The following is a 25,116-nucleotide window of genomic DNA, read 5'->3' as shown; positions in this document are numbered from 1 at the left end:
GAAATGGATTTTTAAATGTCATTCCAAAAAGTTTAAGGATGTGAGGTAAGGAACGGGTTTTCTTGGTTTAGTTTCTTTACAAGACAGACATATATCAAAGTACTGCACTGTACAGCATGAGTACAATGTGCTATAATTTATCATTTCCACTTAATAAATAATCATGTCCACCAATGCAAAATATATTTATTCACCTATGCAACAAGATTCCAAGCCTGTAGTAGAACTAAGACATCAGTGTCCTCAATACAGATTGGTCCTTCAACAAGAGGAGGGGAATCAACTGAAACTAAATATATTTGAAAATGCTCTAAGAAAATGTTATATTTTAGCTAATCTTTTTTTAAAAAAATAGCTAAAAGTAATGGGGTAGGATTAGGAGAATATCCCGTGTTTAAAACAGTTACTGAAGGGTGTAGAGAAAAGATATAGTCCTTAAGCACTCGCCATGTAAGGGGGAGGAACCAGCTGAGAAGGATATCATGAGTGTTCACTCATGATATTGCTGGTCTTGGCAGCTCTCTGTAACTCCAACCTCCGGGAAAAGAAGAGCAGAGGATCCCAGAGCAAGCTGGCCAGCAAGACAATCTCTATCAGTGAGCTCTGGGTTCAGCTGAGTGAGTCTGCCTCGAAGAATAAGGTGAAGGGTGATCCAGGAAGATTCCTGACATCAACCGTAGACCTCCACATGCACACGGAACACATGCAAGTACACACACGTGCACACATACACAAATACACATGAAAGGAGAAAATCATAAATCTTAAAATAATAATAAAGATAGTGCTGGGGGATAGCTCAGCTGACAGAGTATTTGTCTCACAAGCCAGAGGATCTGGGTTTGACTCCTCGGAAAAGCCAGGTGTGGTGGCAACCATTTGTGATCCCAGCACTGAGGAGATAGAGAAGGCTCCCCAGAGCTTGCTGGCCATGGGTCTAGCCTAGGCAGCAAACCCCTGAGATTATACAATGTAAATGACTCCTGAGAAATGACAATGGAAATTGGTGTCTCAGGGCCTCCTCACACACTCACAGGCAGACATATCCAAACACGTGTACCTGCACACACACGCATACACACAGATGCACATGTAGACATCATCACCATCACCACCATCATCATCGTCGTCAGCATCATCATCATCATTTTACGGTGGACTATACAGCATGGGAAACACCTCAATGTTAACATGACACTGAATGGTTACGAGGAAGAAAGTATACAAGAAAAAGGAGTTCACCGTTGACAGAGGCTTGTCTCAGGATCTCCTGCATTGTGCTGCGGCTTATTGGTATTCCGGTACTCATAATACTGGAGACAAGTTCATCTGCAGGCATCTTATTATTTCTGATATTATCAAAAGCTTTGACCCCTTTCAATAAATCTGTGGATACAGAATAAAAGAGAACCGAGGTTGACACTGAGACCAGTCCCTTCTTAATCCTTGCTACCCCAGGCCTACAGAAATGAAATAGGTGTATCTTTAAAAAGAATTCTGAGTCAGAGGGCTTTTGAAACACATCAATGGGTTTTGTCTTTTTGTCTTTAAACAATAAACAAAGACAGACTGCAGTCAGGTAAAAGTTCCTTTGGGGTATAATTTCTGAGGAAGCTCCACGCTAACAAACAAGAAAGCTTGCCAACAGCTGGGCAGCGAGTACAGAAGGCAAGTCATTGAGGAAAGGAAAAGTAGTGTGGTCTAAAAACTGAGAGTCCGTCCCAAAGTCCAGGAGCCTTCCTCCCCTGTGAGCACACCAGCTAGCATTCCTGCCCCAGACTGCACTCTTTTTCAGCATGTTCCTAAGTGAGAGAATAACCACGTGGAGATTTGTAGAGACGAGAGGGCTGCTGGAGCAATGGGGTTATCTCTACAATATAGCATAGGTATACTGAGAAAGTAATTTGCCTTTAGGAATCACTGTAAGTGTAACATGCTAAATAATTATTATACTCAAAACACAAACCTTAAATATGCTAAGGTGTGGGAAGTCTGGATACATTTAAAATAAGGCAAAGGCAACTTTAGGAAAATATTCAAAGGAAAAAAAGCCAAATGGTGTTTGAGAGAAGCTTAAATACAATAAGATGGTCCCAAAGACTTTCGTTTTTGTTATACTCACTGTTGAACGGTGTTGCCTCTGTAGATGCTCCAGTGAAGTAATCAATTGTGTCTTTTAAGATCCTATCTTTGTCTGCAAAGTTGAACAAAAACAAAAGAGTAGGATTTAAATGAATCCATTTAAAATAAATACCACAGGGGCTGGAGAGATGGCTCAGCAGCGGCTAAAAGCATCTGCTGCTCCCCAAGAGGACCGGGGTTCGCTTCCCAGCACCCACAGGGCAGCTCATGACCATCTGTAACTCTTAGTTCCAGGGAATCTGACACCCTCTTCTGGCCTCTGCAGGTATCAGCCACGCAGCTACATGCATGAAGGCAAAGAAATATTCACATACATAAAACTAAATCTTCTTCTAAAACAGTAGTGAGGCAACAATTGTGTTAATATTACTGCACTCGGCTCCCAAGTCTCTGTGATCACAACACATTGGTTTGATTGGGGGAATATAAATATATGTGTACTCAGAGCCCCCCCCCCACAATCACACAGGACACAGACACAACACACGGGGATTACAGTTTCGTAAGGCACACTTAGCACTGCCACCTGTGAGATACTCGGAAATCCTCTACTACTGTTCAAAGTGCTCCATTTGCTTTGTAATGATATGCCGGACCTAGTACATTTATTACACAACTCATCATGTGACCCCAGTGTTAAAACATACACAGGTTGTATAGGAGAAATAAATGTGTGTGTGTGTGTGTGTGTGTGTGTGTGTGTGTGTGTGTGCACGCACAAGGAAGACTAAAGGATAACATTAACACGCAGGGTCTCTTTCTGCAAAGAGATCATATTTTAAAAACCTGGTGATGAAAACGACAATTTCATTTTTTTTCTTACCAGCAGTGCTTTCTGTTCAATGTGGAAAAAAATCAAACAAAAAATTATGCACAAAAGCAAATGGATAGGAAGGCGATGTTTGTAACATGGTGGTATATTGAATATGATAAGGAATCTATATCTAGAATAGATGTGGGAAGGACGCATCGGCTGAATGAGGCCATGAGACTTTCAGTTGAGAGATGCCCCACCTGTAAGGACACAGTATCCTCGTCTCCAAAATCAAAAAGATGCTGAGAGAAACAAAAGGGTTCTGGGGGATTTGAGTGTTGAGCTCTCTTCCTCTCCCTTCCATGTCTCTCTTGCATTATGGCATGGCCCTAGAATGGGAGAAGGTGCCCACCATGAACTGGTCAGTCCTCAGATTAGATTCAATTACAGTAAATTAAACCAAAGGAAAGAGAATGCTGGGGCTGAAGCAGTTGGGCACCTGGATTAATCCTCTGAAAGAACTAAACCCTCTAACTGAAGTACATCTTCCTACATCTTAAACACTCAACTGCATCCTGTGATGAATTTCCAGCTCCCTCCAACCTGACTCCACACTGGCTCTCACCCAGAAGCACAGAAGCTGCATTTCCCCCAGAGTATTTGAAAGATTAAACACAGATGGATAATTTTAGTTTATACTTTCAAACTCTCCATGTCTAGATTCCTCCAAAACTGGGAAATGTCCCTTCTTCGACCGATGAAATCTTCCCAACATTTTTTTTCTTTTTTTCGGAGCTGGGGACCGAACCCAGGGCCTTGTGCTCGCTAGGCAAGCACTCTACCACTGAGCTAAATCCCCAACCCCGTTCTCTTCCCAACATTTCAACACCCAGAGATTTGGCTTCTCTCTCAGCGTAAAACTAATGTTTCTCTTTGGGTTTGGTGCAGTTTCTGAAACATTTTCATATGTATTTCTTACTCTGCACAAAAGTCTTTGAACTTTAATAATTAACAGGTGAAGGTCTCTCTCTGTATTGAAAAGTTATCAGCCACACCATCTTACGTATTTTGAATATAGCCATCTTTCCCTCCTCTGTATGGATGAACATTGGACATCTGTTTCCTATGCCTTTAACATTTTCCTATATTCCAAATCTTTACTGGAGTCTCCCCATATAAATCCTCAGACCATATTACAGTTCACGCTTACACTCTTGCTTTTGTGCAATATACTGAGATCATTAAGAGATGATTAATCTTAATATCTTCAGTTTATAAAAATTTTTTTTATCTTTTAACAAATCATTTCAAAATGTTTCTTCTGTCTCCTTTGCACATTATCATCAACTTTTGTTTATTTAATTGAACACAAAAATAGAATAGAATAAACAACATTAAAACTACAAAACCGCTGATAAACAACTTCAGCAAAGTGGCTGGGTATAAAATTAACTCAAATAAATCAGTAGCCTTCCTCTACACAAAAGAGAAACAAGCCGAGAAAGAAATTAGGGAAACGACACCCTTCATAATAGACCCAAATAATATAAAGTACCTCGGTGTGACTTTAACCAAGCAAGTAAAAGATATGTACAATAAGAACTTCAAGACACTGAGGAAAGAAATTGAAGAAGACCTCAGAAGATGGAAAGATCTTCCATGCTCATGGATTGGCAGGATTAATATAGTAAAAATGGCCATTTTACCAAAAGCAATCTACAGATTCAATGCAATCCCCATCAAAATACCAATCCACTTCTTCAAAGAGTTAGACAGAACAATTTGCAAATTCATCTGGAATAACAAAAAACCCAGGATAGCTAAAGCTATCCTCAACAATAAAAGGACTTCAGGGGGAATCACTATCCCTGAACTCAAGCAGTATTACAGAGCAATAGTGATAAAAAACTGCATGGTATTGGTACAGAGACAGACAGATAGACCAATGGAATAGAATTGAAGACCCAGAAATGAACCCACACACCTATGGTCACTTGATTTTTGACAAAGGAGCCAAAACCATCCAATGGAAAAAAGATAGCATTTTCAGCAAATGGTGCTGGTTCAACTGGAGGTCAACATGTAGAAGAATGCAGATCAATCCATGCTTATCACCCTGTACAAAGCTTAAGTCCAAGTGGATCAAGGACCTCCACATCAAACCAGATACACTCAAACTAATAGAAGAAAAACTAGGGAAGCATCTGGAACACATGGGCACTGGAAAAAATTTCCTAAACAAAACACCAATGGCTTACGCTCTAAGATCAAGAATCGACAAATGGGATCTCATAAAACTACAAAGCTTCTGTAAGGCAAAGGACACTGTGGTTAGGACAAAACGGCAACCAACAGATTGGGAAAAGATCTTTACCAATCCTACAACAGATAGAGGCCTTATATCCAAAATATACAAAGAACTCAAGAAGTTAGACCACAGGGAAACAAATAACCCTATTAAAAAATGGGGTTCAGAGCTAAACAAAGAATTCACAGCTGAGGAATGCCGAATGGCTGAGAAACACCTAAAGAAATGTTCAACATCTTTAGTCATAAGGGAAATGCAAATCAAAACAACCCTGAGATTTCACCTCACACCAGTGAGAATGGCTAAGATCAAAAACTCAGGGGACAACAGATGCTGGCGAGGATGTGGAGGAAGAGGAACACTCCTCCATTGTTGGTGGGATTGCAAACTGGTACAACCATTCTGGAAATCAGTCTGGAGAATCCTCAGAAAATTGGACATTGAACTGCCTGAGGATCCAGCTATACCTCTCTTGGGCATATACCCAAAAGATGCCCCAACATATAAAAAAGACACGTGCTCCACTATGTTCATCGCAGCCTTATTTATAATAGCCAGAAGCTGGAAAGAACCCAGATGCCCTTCAACAGAGGAATGGATACAGAAAATGTGGTACATCTACACAATGGAATATTACTCAGCTATCAAAAACAACGACTTTATGAAATTCGTAGGCAAATGGTTGGAACTGGAAAACATCATCCTGAGTGAGCTAACCCAATCACAGAAAGACATACATGGTATGCACTCATTGATAAGTGGCTATTAGCCCAAATGCTTGAATTACCCTAGATGCCTAGAGCAAATGAAACTCAAGACGGATGATCAAAATGTGAATGCTTCACTCCTTCTTTAAAAGGGGAACAAGAATACCCTTGGCAGGGAAGAGAGAGGCAAAGATTAAAACAGAGACTGAAGGAACACCCATTCAGAGTCTGCCCCACATGTGGCCCATACATATATAGCCACCCAATTAGACAAGATGGATGAAGCAAAGAAGTGCAGACCGACAGGAGCCGGATGTAGATCGCTCCTAAGAGACACAGCCAGAATACAGCAAATACAGAGGCGAATGCCAGCAGCAAACCACTGAACTGAGAATAGGACCCCCGTTGAAGGAATCAGAGAAAGAACTGGAAGAGCTTGAAGGGGCTCGAGACTCCATATGTACAACAATGCCAAGCAACCAGAGCCTCCAGGGACTAAGCCCCTACCCAAAGACTATACATGGACTGACCCTGGACTCTGACCTCATAGGTAGCAATGCATATCCTAGTAAGAGCACCAGTGGAAGGGGAAGCCCTGGGTCCTGCTAAGACTCAACCCCCAGTGAACTAGACTGGTGGGGGGAGGGCGGCAATGAGGGGAGGGTTGAGAGGGGAACACCCATAAGGAAGGGGAGGGGGGAGGGGGATGTTTGCCCGGATACCGGGAAAGGGAATAACACTTGAAATGTATATAAGAAATACTCAAGTTAATAAAAAAATATAAAAAAAAAACTACAAAACCAAATACATGAGAAAAAAAATCTGCCTCAAAGCTATAGTGACATCAGACCAAACAAGGTAAAGACCTTATCAATCACAAGGAATCAATTCACAGTGTGAGGTGCAGAGTGACAGCCACCTCACATGTCATCGGACTATGAAATGTCAGTTTAAAAGCCTTGAACATAAATACAAGTAAATAATAAGGGAAACCAGCTTCAATGCCCAAACAGTCAGGAAAAAAGAGTTCTAAGAAGCCAGGAAATGTCAGCAGAGATGCTGTGTTACAGGCACCCTCTGCTGTCCTAAGACATCAGAGCACAGATGTTTGCCCCTAGAAAGAGACAAAAATCTACGCATCACTTCCCCAGTTTCCCACTTGCATTCTCCCAAGTTCTCTGCTGGACGCATTTTAAGCGTAAGTCTATTGGTGGTGTATGTATCTTCTGAGTACTTTGCCTCCCATTCTGCATTACTACAGTGTTTTTTATTCAATGGCTACAGCTATCCTTTGAGCAGATGAAGTGCATGATTGTTGAATACCCAGGTTTTCCCATCTTTATGTTATGCTTCCACAGAACTCTTCATTGCCCAGTCTCTTCATTCTTTTTATAAATGTTCCTCTCAGATGAAATTCCCAAATTAACTGACTTTTACAGGTCATTGTTTGTATCCAAAATGTCTTATATGATTAGGGTTAAGATGATCTCAGCAAACAGCCAAACTCATATCCTGATCCTCTAAGAGTATTTAATACCAATTGAAACACAAGCACTTCATAGTTAGTTAAATCGTGCATTAGAATATGTAAACAAAGGACTGGAGAGATGGCTCAGAGGTTAAGAACACTGCCTGCTCTTCCAGAAGTCCTGAGTTCAATTCCCAGCAGCCACATGGTGGCTCACAACCACCTGTAATGGGATCCAGTGCCCTCTTCTGGTGTGTCTGAAGACAGCTACAGTGCATCCAAGTGCATAAAATGAATAAATCTTTACAAATATAAGTATAAGTATATACAAATACAAATATAAGTAAGATAAATATATATGGAAAATACATGTGTATAATATATATTTCAAGATGTATATGAAATAAATGTATTTGAAACATTTTTTCATATGTATATATAAAATATATATTATACATTACATATAAATATTTATCTTTCTTATGTATATATGAAAGAAAAATGTATCCTATGTGCTGGGGCAAAGCTCAACTGGTAATGTGTTTGCTTAGCTATGCAAAGCCATGGGTTTGATTCCCAGGACTGCATGAACTAGGCTTGCTGGTGCATACTTACCTCAGCCATCAGTAGGTAGAGGCAGGCAGATCTGAAGTTCAAGATCATCCCCAATTACACAATAAATTTGAGACCAGCCTAGAACATAGGAATCCCCATCTCAAAACAGCATATCAAAATAGAACAGAGCAGATATCCCAAAGGTCCCACACTGAATAATCGTAATGGGTTCAAATATCTTGTCAAGGCTTCTTGTCAAGGCTTCTAGTCAAGGCAAAACTAAAGGCAGACTCATTTGGTTACCATAAAGAAAAAAATAATTAGAGAACAGAGGAACAATGTTTCTGACTACACTCCTCTCTGTGGCTGCCCTTGGTATAAACTGCAAGCCATGCCCATCAATTATCCTTGCAAAGAAAAACAGACCATTGCAACGACACCTTCTGGTGACTCCAGAAGTCACACACATCTTCAATAGTGCATTGACCCAAAGAATTCTATGACTATGACAATGGTGAAGGGGTTAATATTACATTCTGTATCAAAGGAATCAAACACCCATGGAGCTCTGTGTGTCTGCTAGAATCCAGTGCTGAAGAAACAGAAATACCATATTTATATTTTAACAGTTGTACTCCAATAAATGAGAATCAGTTTTTAAAACATTAATAAGAAGATTACTTCCCTTAGTCTCACCCAAATAAAGACCATCCAAGCATTCTCCACCTAGGCTAATAGGTGGGCATCGGTTCCACAAAGAGCTCTCTCACACACACCGTATCACCATCATTTTCAGAAGAACCTGTGTGAGCTCTAAAGCCAGACCCGAGGAGTGACTAAGTACTCACCACTCATCTCGGAGGTCGGAGATACGCCAGGCTGGCCTTCTTCCTCCTCTAAAGGTTTCTGGAGCTTCTTCAAGACAGACAACAGGTCTTTAATGTCCACTTTGTCCTCACTGATTCTATCAATGAGGTTATGTATGTCCTCTATTCCTATTCGATGGACAAATATAAAAGCAGGGTTAGTGCATCCAGATAAACATACAACAACCTGATGGTGTGTGCGCGCATGTGCACAGGAACTTAGCTATCAACTAGCGGTAAGCTACTCCATCTGGCCAGGAATCCTACCATTTCCACTTCCTTGCTGCTGGGATTACAAGATGTGTTGTCATTATTCCTGAAAGCTACATGCAGAGCTTTTCATGAGCCCTGCAGATCAAATTCAGGTCCTAATTCTTGAGCTATCTTTCCCGCCCTATAACGACCTGATTTGAATGAAAAGTATTCATTTTTCCAGAATACCTGGTGTTGTTGCTGTTGTTGTTAAACTAGAGGTGCCATAAAATGTAGAGGTTTTGATGTTCAGATTTGAAAACAAGATAAATTGGGACATTTCATCAACTCTCAAAGCTAAACAACATACCACCAAAGTGATCCCTAATGGGGCCAGAGCCCAAGATGCAGCTCAGTTGTTATTGGTTTTGCCCGGCATGCATAAAGTCATGCATTCTCTCTCCAGTTACCACATAAGTGTGCTGCATACCCATGAATACTGGAGGAGGTGAGGGCAAGGAGCTGAGAAGGGGCTCTGCTGAAAACGACAGACACGGAGCTGCAGAGGTGCCTCAGTAGGTGTCTCCTAAGGTACTTGCTGCACAACAGAGAGCCCAAATTTGCATATCCAGCACCCTCATAAGTGCCCAATACACATGCCAACCCACCAGTAATCCCAGTCCATGAAAGACTCAGGGGACAGAGCAAAGTGTCTAAGTAGACTAGATTCAATCAGTGAGTCAAATGAAAAACTCTGCCTCAATATCTAAGGTAGGAGGCAATTTTAGAAGATATCCTATGTCAGCCTCTGACCACTTGAACATAAAGATCCATCCACACATGAATGGCAGCATGCACACGCTTATACATACACACCTACCAAAAGCTATATACGTACACAGGCCTGCAAGCATGAAGCCTCTGTTTGCATTTTTTTCAAATTTATACTTACTTTGGCACTCACTAAATATGTCATTGTTGGCCAGTTCTCTGATGATATCCTTAAGCATTACCACATCACCTTTAGAACAAAAAGAAAGAACAGTTCTGATTTTAAAAAAACCCACTTCCTGTTATAAAGCCAGAATTGTAAAACACAAAAGTAAAGAAAAAACCTGGTAATGGTAATTATCTTTGAAAATACAGTAAGCAGACCTGCAAAAAGCTGTTGGTAATATGTTAAAGTATGGGCTCAGTAGATAGATAGATAGATAGATAGATAGATAGATAGATAGATAGATACATACATACATACATACATACATACATATATACATAGATATATAGGTACAGATAGATAGATATAGATATAGATATATAGATATATACATACAATAACGATTTATGAAGAAAGAGGTCATGAGCTGAAGGAAAGAAGGGAGGGATGTATGGGAGGTTCAGGAATATAGGGATGGATTAATATATGGAAATCCACCGATGTAATCCACTATATAAACAAACTCAAAGAAAAAAAACCACATGATCATCTCATTAGATGCTGAAGAGGCCTTTGACAAAATGCAGCACCAATCCAGGTTAAAAGTATTGGAAAGATCAGGAATTCAAGGTGAATACCTAAATATAATAAAAGCAATATACAGCAAACCAATAGCCAACATCAAACTAAATGGAAAGAAACTCAAAGCAATCCCACTAAAATCAGGGGCAAAACAAGGCTAGTTGCTCTCTCCCTACCTATTCAATATAGTACTCAAAGTTCTAGCCAGAGCAATTAGACAACAAAAAGAGATCAAAGGGATACGAATTGGGAGGGAGGAAGTCAAGGTATCACTATTTGCAGATGATATGCTAGTATACATAAACAACCCCAAAAGTTCCACCAGAGAACTCCTACAGCTAATAAACAACTTCAGCAAAGTGGCTGAGTTTAAAATTAACTCAAACAAATCAGTAGCCTCCTTCTACTCAAAGGATAAAGAGGCTGAAAAGAAATTAGGGAAACAACACCCTTCACAACAGTCACAAATAATATAAAATATCTTGGTGTGACTCTAACCAAGCAAGTGAAAAATCTGTATGACAAGAACTTCAAGTCTCTGAAGAGAGAAATCGAAGAAGACCTTAGAAGATCGAAAGATCTCCCGTGCTCATGGGTTGGCAGGATTAATATAGTAAAAATGGTCATCTTACCAAAAGAAATCTATATATTCAATATAATACCCATCAAAATTCCAACTCAATTCTTTATAGAGTTAGAAAGAGCGATTTCCAAATTCATTTGGAGTAACAAAAACCCAGGATAGCAAAAACTATTCTCAACAATAAGAGCACTTCTGGGGGAATCATCATCCCTGACCTCACGCTATATATTGATCAATAGTGATAAAAACTGCATGGTATTGGTATAGAAACAGACAGATAGATCAATGGAATAGAGTTGAAGACCCAGAAATGACCCCACACACCTATAGTCAATTGATCTTTGACAAAGGAGCTAAAACCATTCAGTGGGAAAAAGACAGCATTTTCAACAAATGGTGCTGAGTCAACTGGCAATTTGCATGTAGAAGATTGCAAATTGACCCATTCTTATTTCCTTGTACAAAGCTCAAGTTCAAGTGGATCAAGGATCTCCACATAGAACTAGATACACTTAATCTAATAAAAGAGAAAGCAGGAAGAGCCTCGAATATTTGGGCACAGGGGAAAACTTTCTGAACAGAATACCAATGGCTTATGCTTTAAGAGCAATATTTATGTAAATATTTATCTAAGGCAAAGGACACTGTCACTAAGACAAAATGGCGACCCACAGATTGGGAAAAGATCTTTACTAACTCTACATCTGATAGATGGCTAATATCCAAAATCTACAAAGAACTCAAGGAGGTAGACTCCAGAGAGCCAAATAACCCTATTAAAAAGTGGAGTACAGAGCTAAATAGAGAATTCTCAATTGAGGTATCTCAAATGGCTGAGAAGCACTTAAAGAAGTGTTCAACGTCCTTAGTCATCAGGAAAATACAAATCAAAATGACCCTGAGATTCCATCTCACACCAGTCAGAATGGCTAAGATCAAAAACTCAGGTGACAGCAGATGTTGGTGAGGATATGGAGAAAGGGGACCACTCCTCCATTACTCATGAGACTACAAGCTGGCATAACCAATGAGGAAATCAATCTGGCATTTCCTAAGAAAATTGGAAACAGTTCTATCTGAGGACCCAGCTATACTACTCCTGGGCATATACCCAAAAGATGCTCCAACATACAACAAAGACACATGCTCCACTGTGTTCATAGCAGCCTTATGTATAATAGCCAGAAGCTGGAAACAAACCAGATGTTCCTCCACAGAAGAATGGATACAGAAAATGTGGTACATATGCACAATGATTAAAAACAATGACTTTATGAAATTTGCAAGAAAATATATGGAACTAGAAAATATCATCCTGAGTGAGGTAACCCAGACATAAAAGAACACACATGGTATGTACTCACTGATAAGTGAATATTAGCTCAAAAGCTCACAATGCCCATAATACAACCCACAGATCATATGGAGAATAGAAGGAAGGAAGATTAGGGTGTGGATGCTTCAGTCCCTCATTGAAGGGGGAACAGGATGATTGTGGGAGGTGGAGGGAAGGGGGAACTGGGGAAGGAGAAAGGAGGAGGAGGAAATAAGGGTGGTAGTATCAGGAACTGGAGGATATATGAGGGATGTACAGAGGGTTAGGAAATCGAACAAAATTGTGTAGCAGAGTAGGGATGAGGAACTGAGGATAGTCCCCAGAGGATCCCAGACACCAGGGAAATGTGAGGCTCTCAAGACTCAATGGGGATGAGTTTAGCCAAAACATGCAGAGAAGCGGGAGATAGAACCTGCTGAGACCACCTCCAAATAGACACAGCCCCTGGTCAAGGGATGGGGCCACCTATCCACCTGAAAGTTTTTAACCCAGAAATGTTCCTGTCTAAAAGAAGAGCATGGACAAAAAATGGAGCAGAGAATGAAGGAAGGGCCATCCAGGGACTGCCCCACCTGGGGATCCATCATGTCTGCAGACACCAAACCCAATACTGTTGGCGTGGTCAAGAGGCGCTTGCTGACAGGAACCTAGTGTGGCAGTTCCTGAGGAAGTCCAGCCAGCAACTGACCAATGTAAAGGTGAGTGCTTGGAGCCAACCATCAGAGAGAGCTCAGGGAATGGTGGGGGAACTGACATAAGGACTGGAGGAGCAGAGGGGGTTGGGACCCCTTTGGAGGAACAACATAGGCTGGTCTGACCACCCAATTCTCCTAGAGTCTAGACCACCAACCAAAGAGTGTACCTGGAGGGATCCATGGCTACAGATACATATGTAGCAGAGGATGGCCTTGCTTGACAGCAACAGGAGGGAGGCCCATGGTCCCTGGGAGGTTTGATGCCCCAGCATAAGGGGATGCTGGAACGGTGAGGCAGAAGAGTGTGGGTAGGTGGGGAAGCACTCTCATACAGGCAAAGGGGCAGGGGGAAGGGCAGATGCGGGATGGGGTGTTGGTGGAGGAGTAACCATGAAGTGGGATATCATTTGAGATGTAAGTGAATGGAATGATTAATAAAAAATAAAATCTATTCTCCATCGCCTTCTTATGGGTCCCTTCCCCTCCTACTGGACTGCCTGGTCCAACCTTGATGTGATGCTATTGTCTGGTCTTTATTGTGACTTGTTATGCTGTGTCTGGTTGATGTCCCTGGGAGGTCTTGTTCTTTTTTTTTTTTTTTTTTTTTTTGAAGGGAGGAGTTGGGTCTGGATGGAGAGAACCTGGAGGAAGAGGAGGGAAGGGAATCTGCAGCCAGGATGTTACATGTGAGAGAGGAATAAAGAGTGAGATGATTACTCACCAGAAGAAGCAAGGTTCTCCATTGCCCTCTGAATATCGCTCTCTGTTGGATGGATTCCCAGAGCATTTAAATTCTGCTTAATTTCAGAAGCGGCATTAATATTATTTAAGTCAAATTTGGTGTTTAGCATCTCCTTTACTCCTGGGAAGACAAAGTGACTTTCAGTAAGAGAACCACAAAATCAGAAGAAAATTTATTCAGCCTGAAAACAACAACAAAAACAAAACAACAAATCACTCTACAGTTGCCAACAAACATGACACTGAAACACTGGAGGGCGTCCTCTAAACCAAAAATACCAAAAAGGGGGGGGGGCCTCTCCCTTATCCAGCCCTGTGGCCAGCACACTAAGAAAAGATAAAAGGCAACCATATGCTAAATAAGAGGAAAAGTTATTTGAAACATCTCCTAAAACCATAATTTAGTAAGATTATAGGATGTGAGGTAAATATAAACATTGTATTCTTGGGGCTGGAGAGATGATAAAGTAGTTAAGAATTCTTCCAGAGGACCCAGGTTCAATTCCCAGCACTTTCATTGTGGGCCACAACTATCTATAACTGGGGATTTGACAACTCCTTTTGACCTCCAAAGGTACCAGACAAGCACATGGTACATAGATACACATGCAGATAAGATACCGATACACACAAAATAGCAAAATAAAATGGAGGAGGGCAACCGGGTAGGAGGACCAGCGGTCTCAATTAACCTGGACCCCTGAGATCCCTTAGACACTGGATCACCAACCAGGCAGCATACACCAGCTGAGATGAGGCCTCCAACACAGACAGCAGAGGACTCCTAGGTCTGGGTTCAGTTAGAGAGGATGCACTTAACCCTCAAGAGACTGGAGGCCCCAGGATGTTTAGAGGTCTGGTGGTGTGAATGGGGTGGGGACATCCTTGTGGACACGGGGAGGGGGAGGGGGAAGTGTGGGGGATAGAGAGGAAGATATATGAGATGTGGAACACTGGCAGGAGGCGGGGACCAGAAGGGGAATAAAATCTGGAGTATACATAAATAAATAAATAATAAAAATTTAAAAATTTAAAGTTGTATTCTTACAGAAAAAAGAAAAAAAGATAAACACTGTAATGTAAACTTCTCATATATCCAAGCCACTGAAGCACTTGGGATTTCACTTTTGTGTTTAAATACTGAAAGGTTTCACATTTTTTGGTTGGTTGGTTGGTTGGTTGGTTGGTTGGTTGGTTTTGGTTTTTCAAGACAGGTTTTTTCTTTGTGCAGCCCTGGCTGGTCTAGAACACACTCTCTGAAGTCCAAGCTGGACTGGCCTTGAACGCAGATTCACCTGCTCTGCCTCCCAAGTTCTGGGATTAAAAGCATGTACCACCACTGCCCAGCCGTAGTTTATTCTTATCTATGACAAATACATATGATATTTTTCTAAATTTATCTTCCCCTTTGCCTACTCTATTTTCCCACTAGCCTCACTGGAAGAGGACCAATTTGACTTCCCAGAGCAACCTGAAATGATACCAGCATTGGTTCACAATCATAATGAGATCTATTCCTGGATATTGCATATTCTCATGTTGACCTTTCTACCTTTTCATGCAATGGTATCAAATGACTTGACTATAAAGACTGTGTGGTATAAAGATGGAAAGGCACTGGTACCTGCTATGGTTAGGCTTCTTCTATTCAGTGTTTTCATGTTTGTTCTTGTATGTTAACATATCTACATAAGCTTGTCTGGCTCAAAGGAAGCTGTTGATACTTTTATTGAGACTGTATTAAATATACAAATTCAGAGAAAGGCAACTGACATCTTATTGATCCAGAAAGGAGATATAATGGAAAATGCAGGTATGGTAATGCTGAGATTACAAGTATGCACCACACTACCTACTGAAGAAGGAGGATTACCTAGAGGTTAAAGACAGACTAAACTACATCATATGGACCAGGCTAGCCCAGATTATGACAAGACCCTGTCTCAAAGATAAAGTAATTATGGAATACTTTTCAGCCTCAAAAAATCAGAAATCCTGTCAACAACATAGATGACCCGAGGGGATATTTTACTTTGTGAAATGTCGGGCCCAGGAGGACAATTGCTGGGTATCACTTGTATGGAATCAAAAAACACTGCCATAGAAGCAAAGACAATAGTGATGGTTGTCAGGAGGAAGAAAATTATGTGGTCAAAGGGAGAAAGTTATAGTTAAGTAGGATGAGTGAGTTATGGAAGTTTATCACAGACCAAAGCAACAGTGGGCCCTGTACACTGAGGGGTAGAGGAGAGAAAGATCATAAACACCACAATAGACCTCTTTTATGGATGATGTGTTCATGTGTTGTTTAAGGTAGCAGTTATACAGAACTACACTACTAATAAAGTTGATATATTAGACTTTAATAACATGAGTTGGGAAAGCACATAGTATACGGTAGTTGATAACACATACACACAAAATAATAGTCTTAAAAGTTTATTCCACTAGGTTTGTCAAACCTTTTTAAAGTTATTTTCTAACTATTCCTAATTTTCTAATAGTTTCAGAAGTCAACTGCGCACACTGAATAATCTCAGAAAATAATATAATTGGAAATTTTTCAATAATCAACAGTAAAACTACTGGTAATTTTAGGTTTATGTCCTAGCAGTGTTTGCTTCATAATTCAAATAAAAGTTACATATATCTACCTTGTGCTGTTTTGTCTCCATGTTACATCTTACTTATACTTTATCTAAATCTACATTGTTTTACTACGTAAGACACTATTTATCTTTCCACAAACATGGGCATCAAATACATTCTAGACTGTCTGGTTACCTCTGTGCCTGCCTTCAACATGCCTGCAGCACCAGCAACATATAGGTTAGATCCCTTACCAGACCCCCAACTCCCCTGCCATCTGAGTCCTCCTGGGCATACCCTGAGCTACAGTCTGTACCCCTGAGTTCCACTGTCCAGTCCAAGGCTGCCCATCAGAGGCCTGCTATACCAGGATCATCCAGAGACAACCAGATGGTTAATGGCCAGCATAAGAACACAATCAACAAAAGCCAAGGCAATGTGGCACCTTCAGAGCCCAGCTGCCTACTACAGTGAAACCTGGATATCCTAATACAACTAAGCACAAGAAAATTACTTTAAATTCAATCTTATAAAGATGATAGATGCCTTTAAAGAGAAAAGTAATAAATCTCTTAAAGAAATACAGGAAAATACAATTGAAAAGGTGAAGGAAATTAATAAAACTGTTCAAGACATGAATATGGAAATAGGAGCAATAAAGAAAACACAAATCTAGGGAATCCTAAAGATGGAAAACTTAGGGAAGAGAACAGAAACAACAGACACAAGTATCACCAACAGTATACAAGAGATGGAAGAGAGAATATCAAGTGTAGAAGATACAATAGAAGAAATTGATGTCAGTCAAAGAAAATGTTATATCTAAAAAAGAATTCCTGACACAAAACATTCAGGAAATCTGGGCTACTATGAAAATATCTACCCTAAGAACAATAATAGAAGAAGGTGAAGACTCCCAGTTCCAAGGTCCAGAAAATATTCTCAACAAAAATCATAGAAGAAAACTTTCCAAACCTAAAGAAAGAGATGCCTATAGACATACAAGAAGCTTACAGAACACCAATTAGATTGGACTAGAAATAAATACTCCCACCACATAATAATCAAAATATAAAATCTATTAATAAAAAAAGAATAGTGAAAGCTGCAAGGGAAAAGGGGCAGGTAACATACAAAGGCAGGCCTATTAAAATTAGACCTGACTTCTCAGCATAGACTCTGAAAGGTAGAAGGGCCTGAACAGTGTCTTCCAACTTCTAAGAAACCACAGATGCTAATTAACATAGAGTACTATACCCGGCAAAACTTTCAACCACCGTAAATACAGAAAACAAGATATTCCAAAACAAAAATAAATTTAAACAATATCTGTTCACAAATCCAGCCCTACAGAAAATACTAGAAGGAAAACTCCAACCAAAGGAGGTTAACAACACTCAAGAAAACAAAGGAAATAAATAACTCCACACCAGCAAAAACAAAACAAAGAAAGCACACACACACACACACACACACACACACACACACACACACATACCACCAACATCAAAATAAAAAGAATTAACAATCATTGGTCACTAACATCTCTCAACATCAGTATATTTAATTCACAAATAAAAAGACACAGGCTAACAGAATGGATGTGAAAACAGGATCAAACAAAGGTAGACATTGCCTCAGAGTACAGGACTGAAAAAAAAAAAAGGTTTTCCAAACAAATGTACCCAAGAAACAAGCTGGAGTAGCCATTCTTATATCTAATAAATAGACTTCCAGCCAAAAGTAATCAAATGAGATGGGGAAGGACACTTCATACCAACCAAAGGAAAAATCCACCAAGATAACATCTCAATTCTGAACATCTATGCCCCCAAATGCAAGGGCACCCACATTCATCAAAGAAACATAACTAAAGCTTAAATCACATATCAAAGCTCACATTAATAGTGGGAAATGTCAACACCCCACTCTCACCAATGGACAGGTCATCAAGACAGAAATAAACAGAGAAATAATAAAACTAACTGACCTCATAAATCAAATGGACATAAAAGATAAATGCAGAACATTTCACCTAAACACAAAGGAATGTATCTTCTTCTCAGAACCTCATGGGACCTTCTTTAAAATTGACCATGTAGTTGGTCACAAAGCAAGTCTCAACAGAAATTTAAGAAAATTGAAATAACTCCTTGTATCTTATCAGACTATCATGGATTAAAGTCTACATCGACAACAACAGAAACAACAGAAAGCCCACATGCTCATGGAAACTGAATAACTCTCTACACAATGATCACTGAGTCAGGAAAGAAATAAAGAAATTACAGACTTTCTATGAAAGTGAAGGGACAAACATAACCAAACTTATAAGGCACAATGAAAGGAATTCATAGGATAAGTGCCTTCATAAAGAAATTGGAGAATTCTCATACTAGCAATTTAAAACTACACCAGAAAGCTATAGGAAAAAAGAAGCAAACACACCCAAGAGGAGTTGATGGCAGGAGATAATCAAACTCAGGACTAAAATTAAGAAATTAGAAACAAAAAGAACAATATAAAAAAGCAACTAAAAATCAACAAGAGAGGTAAATGCTTAGCCAAACCAACTGAAAGGCAGGGAGAAAGAGGGGAGGGGGGGATGAATCCAAATTAACAAAATCAGAAATTAAAAGGGAGATGTAACAACAGAAACTGGGGAAATTAAAATTCAAAGAATCACTAGGTCTTACTTCAAAAGTCTGTACTCCACAAAATTGTAAAATATAAATGAAATGGATGATTTTCTAAATGGATGCCACTTACCAAAGTTAAATCAAAATCAGGCAAACTATCTAAATAATCTTATAATCCCTAAATAAATAGATGCAATCATTAAAAGTCTCCTAACCAAAAAAGCCCAGGGCCAGATGGTTTTAACACAGAATTCTACTCAACTTTCAAAGAGCTAATACCAATATTCCTCAAACTATTCCACAAAATAGAAACAGAAAGAACATTGCCAAACTCATTCTCTAAGGCCACAGTTACCCTGATACCTAAACCACACAAAGATTCAACAAAGAGAATTTCAGACCAATTTCCCTTATGAAATACAAAAATACTCAATAAAGTACTCACAAACCAAATCCAAAACCACATAAAAAAACATCATCCACCATAATCAAGTAGGCTTCATTCCAGGGATGCAATAACAAAAACACATCAATATAATCCACAATATAAACATACTTAAAGAAAAAAATCACATGATCATCTCATTGGATGCTGAAAAGTCTTTGACAAAATCCAATACTCCTCCATGTAAAAATTCTTGAAGAGCCTCCAAAGATCCAGGTTACTTGACCGTGTTGGTCTTCTTGTGGAGGCCCTATTCCCTCTGGGTCCCTCAATCCTTCTCCCAACTCTTCCACAAGACTCCTGAGTTTCGTCTAATGTTCAGCTGTGGGTCTCTACATCTGTTTCAGTCAGCTGCTAAGTGGAGCCTCTCATGGATGGTAATGCTAGGCTCCTGTCTGCAAACACCACAGAGTATCACTAATGGTGTCAGGGATTGGTTCTTACCCATGAGATTGTTCCCCTTAGGAGCTCCCAAAGTCTGAACCACCAAACAAGAGCAAACAAAGAGCTGAACCCCTACACGTATGTTGCAGATGTGCAGCTTGGTTTGGTTTTCATGTGGCTTCCCTAACAAATAGAGTGGGAGCTGTTCTGAGTTTGTTGCCTACCTGCGAATCCTGTTCCCCTAACTGGGTTGGCATGTCTGGCCTCAGTGGGATGGATGTGCCTAGTTCTGAAATCACTTGATATGCTACTAGGTTGGGTTAGTATGGGGGGGGGCAGTTTCCCCCTTCTCAGAGGAAAAGGCAATGAGAGTATGGGCAATGGGGTATGTGAGGGAGGACTGGGAGGAAGGGGGGACTGAGATTGGGATGTAAAATGAATGAATGAATTAACAATTAATGACGAAAAGGGGTCTTCAAGAGATCAGGGATAAAAGGTGCATAACTAAACATAATAAAAGCAATATACAGCAAACCAATAGGCAACATCAAATTAAATGGAGAGAAACTTAAAGCAATTCCAATAAATCAGAAATAAGACAAGGCTGTCCACTCTCTCCCTATCTATTCGAGGTAGTACTTGAAGTTCTAGCTAGAGTAATAAGATGACTAAAGGGGATCAATGAATAGAAATTGGGAAGGAAAAAGTCAAGGTATTGCTATTCACAGATGATATGATAGTATACATAAGTTACCCCAGAAATTCTATCAGAGAACTCCTACAACTTATAAACACCTTCAGCAAAGTGACTGAATACAAAATCAACTCAAAAAAATGAGTAGCTTTTTATACAAAAGCTAAACAGACTGAGAAAGAAATTAGTAAAGCAACGCCCTTTACAAAAGCCACAAATAATATAAAAAATTTTGGTGTAACTCTAAGCAAAGCGAGTGAAAGGCCTGTATGACAGGGTCTTTACAGACATTGAAAGAATAATTCTCAACTTCATATGGAAAAACAAAAAACTCAAAATAGCTAAAAACAATCCTGTACAATAGAAGAATTTCTGGAGGTATCACCATATCTGATTTCAAGTTATACTACAGAGCAGTAGTAATAAAAACTGCATGTTATTGGCATAAAAACAGATAGGGTGATCAATGAAATAGAATCGAAGACCCAGAAATAAATCCACACACCTGTGGACACTTGATATTTGACAAAGAAGCCAAAACCATACAATGGGAAAATGATACCATCTTCTGCAAATGGTGCTGGACTAACTGCATGTCTGCATGTAGAAGAACGAAAATAGAAATCCATATTTACCACCCTGCACAAAACAAAAGTCCAAGTGGATCAAGAACCTTAACATATCTGGATACATTAAATCTCATAGAAAAGAAAGTGGGGAATAGCCTCGAGCACACTGGCACACGAGACAAATTCCTGAACAGAACACTGATAGCTCAGGCACTAAGATCAACATTTAATAAATGGAACCTCATGAAACCAAAAAGCTTTTGCAAAGCTAAGGACCCTATCAGTAGAACAAAAGGACAAAAGAGCAAGAGGACAAAATGGCAGCCTACAGAATGGAAAAAGATCTTCACCAACCCTACATCCAACAGAGGACAAATATCCAAAACATATAAAGAACTCAAGAAATTATACACCACCAACCCAAATAACCCAGTAAAGAATAGGGTACAGAGCTAAATAAAGAATTCCCAACAGAGGAATCTTGAATAACCATTTCCATGATGACTAAGTATGTTAAGCATTTCTTTGGTTATTCAAGATTCCTCTGTTGAGAATTCTTTACCTTACACTAATCAGAATGGCTAAGATCAAAAATTCAAGTGACAATACATACTGACTATGATTGGAGCATGGGGAACACTTCCCCATTGCTCCAATGAAAACTTGAACAACCACTTAGGAGGGAAGGGGATAATCCAGTTGTAAAGTAAATACATTAATTAATGAATGAAAATAAATAAATTCTAAGTAAAACTCACGTTTAGATTTCAGAGCTTTCAAGAGATTCGCGAACTCATTCACAAATTCTTCAATGGTAATTTTACCGTCTTCTGTAATGTAGGGGAAAATTTAGCTGAAGGAAATTAATGTTTCTAAATATATTAGAATTCAAGATAACACTCAAGTCAAGACTTTCTTCTCTCTTGTCTCTTACATTATCAGAAATAGGTAGTTCTATTTCTTTCCAAATATTTATTGATTTTTACTTATTCATGATGATATAAATACATCATTAAAAAAACTATGACATCGGTCTTATCTTTTTCCATTTACTTTCTACAACTTGATAAGAGGGGTCTCTTTTGTTGGAAAACTATCTGACCACTTCAATAAATAAAACCCTTCAGTACACTCACTTGCAAACCAGTGAAATACCAATCCTGTTACAGGACAAGGAGAGGCTATATGCCAACATTAGTTATGTAACCATGCTAATGTTTAAGTAAAAGACTAACAAAAGGATTCAGTGGCACACAAAAAGTACACTGCCCATACTAAATATACATTCATTGAGGGTGATAAAACGCTCACAAAATAAAATTGGATTTTACAGAGAAAAATCTTAGATACTACAATGGTCTATAGTATACAAGCAGACATGTAGCATATCTACAGGATAAAATTTTCAGGGAAGGTGGCAGTTAGGAACAAAACTGTCCAGAAAATTTCTATAGGGCAATGATAATGGGGAAACAACTTTTAGAGAAAAAAATCACTGCTTATGTTAAGAATTGTGGTGGTTTGAATAAAAATGGACCCTTAGACCCATAGGGAGTGGCACTATTAGGAGGTATGGCCTTGTTGGAGTAGGTGTGGCTTTTTCGGAGGAAGTGTGTCACTAGGGGTTGTGGGCTTTGAAGTCTCAGAAGCTCAACAGAGTTCCCTTCCTGCTGCCTACAGATCCAGATGTAGAACTCTCAGCTCCTTCTCTGGCACTAAGTCTTGCCTAGACACTGCCACGCTCCCCACCACGGAGATAATGACAAAATCTCTGAACCTGGAAGCCAGCCCCGATTAAATGATGTCTTTGATAAGAGTTGCCATGGTTCTAGTGTCTTTTCACATCAATAGAAACCCTAAGGCAATGATAAGCAACCTAAATTTAATCTCTCCAAAATCCCATACAGAGCAAATAAGTCTATGCCTATTGTATAACTGAGATGTAGAACTTCACACATTTTATTTGCACATAATGGGGAAGGTAAAAAAAAAAAAATAACAAACCAGGGTCAGTCAACCCCAGAGCCCATATCAAAGTGAAAAATCAGGTGGAAATTGACTAGAATCTACCCATAAGAAGCGAGTCTGTGTTAAGTAGGGACCTACTAGAAATGGGTCCAAGATCTGAAGGATCGAAACCCTCATCTCTGGAGAGCTGAAACCTCAGGTGTTAGATTTAAACGCTAGGGACTAATAATGGCAGTCTAGAAGTGGTCCTGCCTTTGGGTTAGAGGACAAACTCTGGAAGACAACAGTGTTTGTAGGTATGGAAGAAGTACTCAAATAAAGATGAAGTCCCTACCAGATAGTATTAAATGTTGGAAGAAAGAGTCGGCTCTCGAAAAAAAAAAAAAAAAAACAGATGCTATTAGTAAAGTACTTTTCTATTATCTTAGGAATTTTACTTTATGATGGAATAAGTTCCACTGCATTTCTCTGTATGACAATAATAATTCAGTTATTTTGCCATCTTTCAGACAGTGCAAAAACAATATGTTAACTGGACCTGAAGAGATGGTTGAGTGGTTAAGATATATATTGCTCTCCAGAGGGTCTGAGGTGGATTTCCAGCTGCCAATGTCAGTCAACTCACAACTCCCTGTGACTCCAGTCCTAGTAACGTGACACCTCTGCCCTCTACAGTCACCACTTCACACACACACACACACACACACACACACACACACACACACACACACACACAAATAAACCTTGTTTAATAAACCTCCCAGTACATGCCTTCACTTGTGAGTTCTACTGAATATTTAAGAACTTAATAAAGACAACACCGAACTAACTATACCTGTTACTAAAATAATGCAGCTACCTCATACATTGATGAATATCTGCTCCTCTGAGCCACTACAGAACGCAGAATTCTCCGTCATCCATGAATAACATTAGGATTCTGCTTCTGATACCTGAGCACCCGGCTTGGTGTTCCATCTACTCCAGATACAATTCTGGTTGGCACAACCTATGGCTATCAGTTCTCGCTTCATAAGTGCCACCACTGGCTTCCCAGAGGGACAGGGTGGTGGTGGGTTCCCTGCATCGTTTGGCTCTATGGAGCTCAGAGTTGGCATACCAGTAGGATAGTGTGACCAGCCATCCCACTGCAGTTTAAACAGGATTACCCTCCATCCTGTGTACTCCACCCAGGCCTCTTCCTCCTCCACCTGTAAGGAAGAGTCCATTTAAGGTAGATAGATCAAAAGTACAAACCATCCTCCTGGACATGACTTAATATTTCAGTCAATATGGCTTTAGCTGAATGAAGGTCATCTTTCGACAGTATCTTCTTTAACTCATGGACATCAATTAGATCCTCCTTGAGAACTTGGGGAGTGGCTACCAGTAACTGTGTGACTATGGAAAGACAGCAGGAGAGAATGTGTCAACAGCAGACACCATGAACTGCCCACCACCTGACTCAGGTTGTATAAAACAATGGAACAGTATATAAAACGTTGAATATAATTTTAAAAACAGGAGCTAAAAATTATTGAAACTTGGTGTTTGACACTGTTCAAAGCACTCTCTCTTTATATAATCTCACAATAGTGATCATTATTCTCCCCATTTTTCAGATGAAGAAACTGATGCTAGCAAAATCAAGTGACTTGCTGAAGAATACATTGGTGATTATGTGGTAAGAACAAGATTTAAGCTCGGGCGATACAACTTCAAACCCAAAGCTTTTAACTACCATACCTTTTCAGACAGACACATTGGATAGCCAAGCTATCCCTTGGGCCATTTAACCCTGCATATGTAGTCCCTGAGACCATCAGGGAGCTTTACAAATAACCTTCAAACCAACACTACACCACATTATTTAACTTAATGCTGAGCTGCTGAAACAAAATACAACAAAAAGGTTAGCTTGCCACTAATTTGACATAAGTTATCAAAAAAAATAGTGCTCTT

General features: G+C 39.7%; 1 protein-coding gene across 1 annotated transcript in view; it reads right to left on the bottom strand.

Moving 5' to 3' along the window:
- The window catches only part of Efcab3 (EF-hand calcium binding domain 3), a 506,364-nt gene that overhangs the window by 359,023 nt on the left and 122,225 nt on the right, over positions 1–25,116 (bottom strand). Inside the window, exons 24-30 of the mRNA XM_087572380.1 lie at positions 24,412–24,555; positions 21,945–22,016; positions 13,847–13,987; positions 9,945–10,013; positions 8,783–8,929; positions 2,123–2,194; positions 1,243–1,386 (exon numbers count right to left, since the gene is read on the bottom strand). Of these exons, the coding sequence (XP_087428506.1) occupies positions 1,243–1,386; positions 2,123–2,194; positions 8,783–8,929; positions 9,945–10,013; positions 13,847–13,987; positions 21,945–22,016; positions 24,412–24,555 (789 nt within the window). The remainder of the gene's footprint in view (positions 1–1,242; positions 1,387–2,122; positions 2,195–8,782; positions 8,930–9,944; positions 10,014–13,846; positions 13,988–21,944; positions 22,017–24,411; positions 24,556–25,116) is intronic.

Source organism: Rattus norvegicus, chromosome 10 (assembly GCF_021556685.1).
Source record: "Rattus norvegicus strain SHRSP/BbbUtx chromosome 10, alternate assembly SHRSP_T2T, whole genome shotgun sequence".
NCBI lineage: Eukaryota > Metazoa > Chordata > Mammalia > Rodentia > Muridae > Rattus > Rattus norvegicus.
Note: the sequence above shows the minus strand (reverse complement) of the source record. Positions and strands in the feature narration are given on the sequence as shown.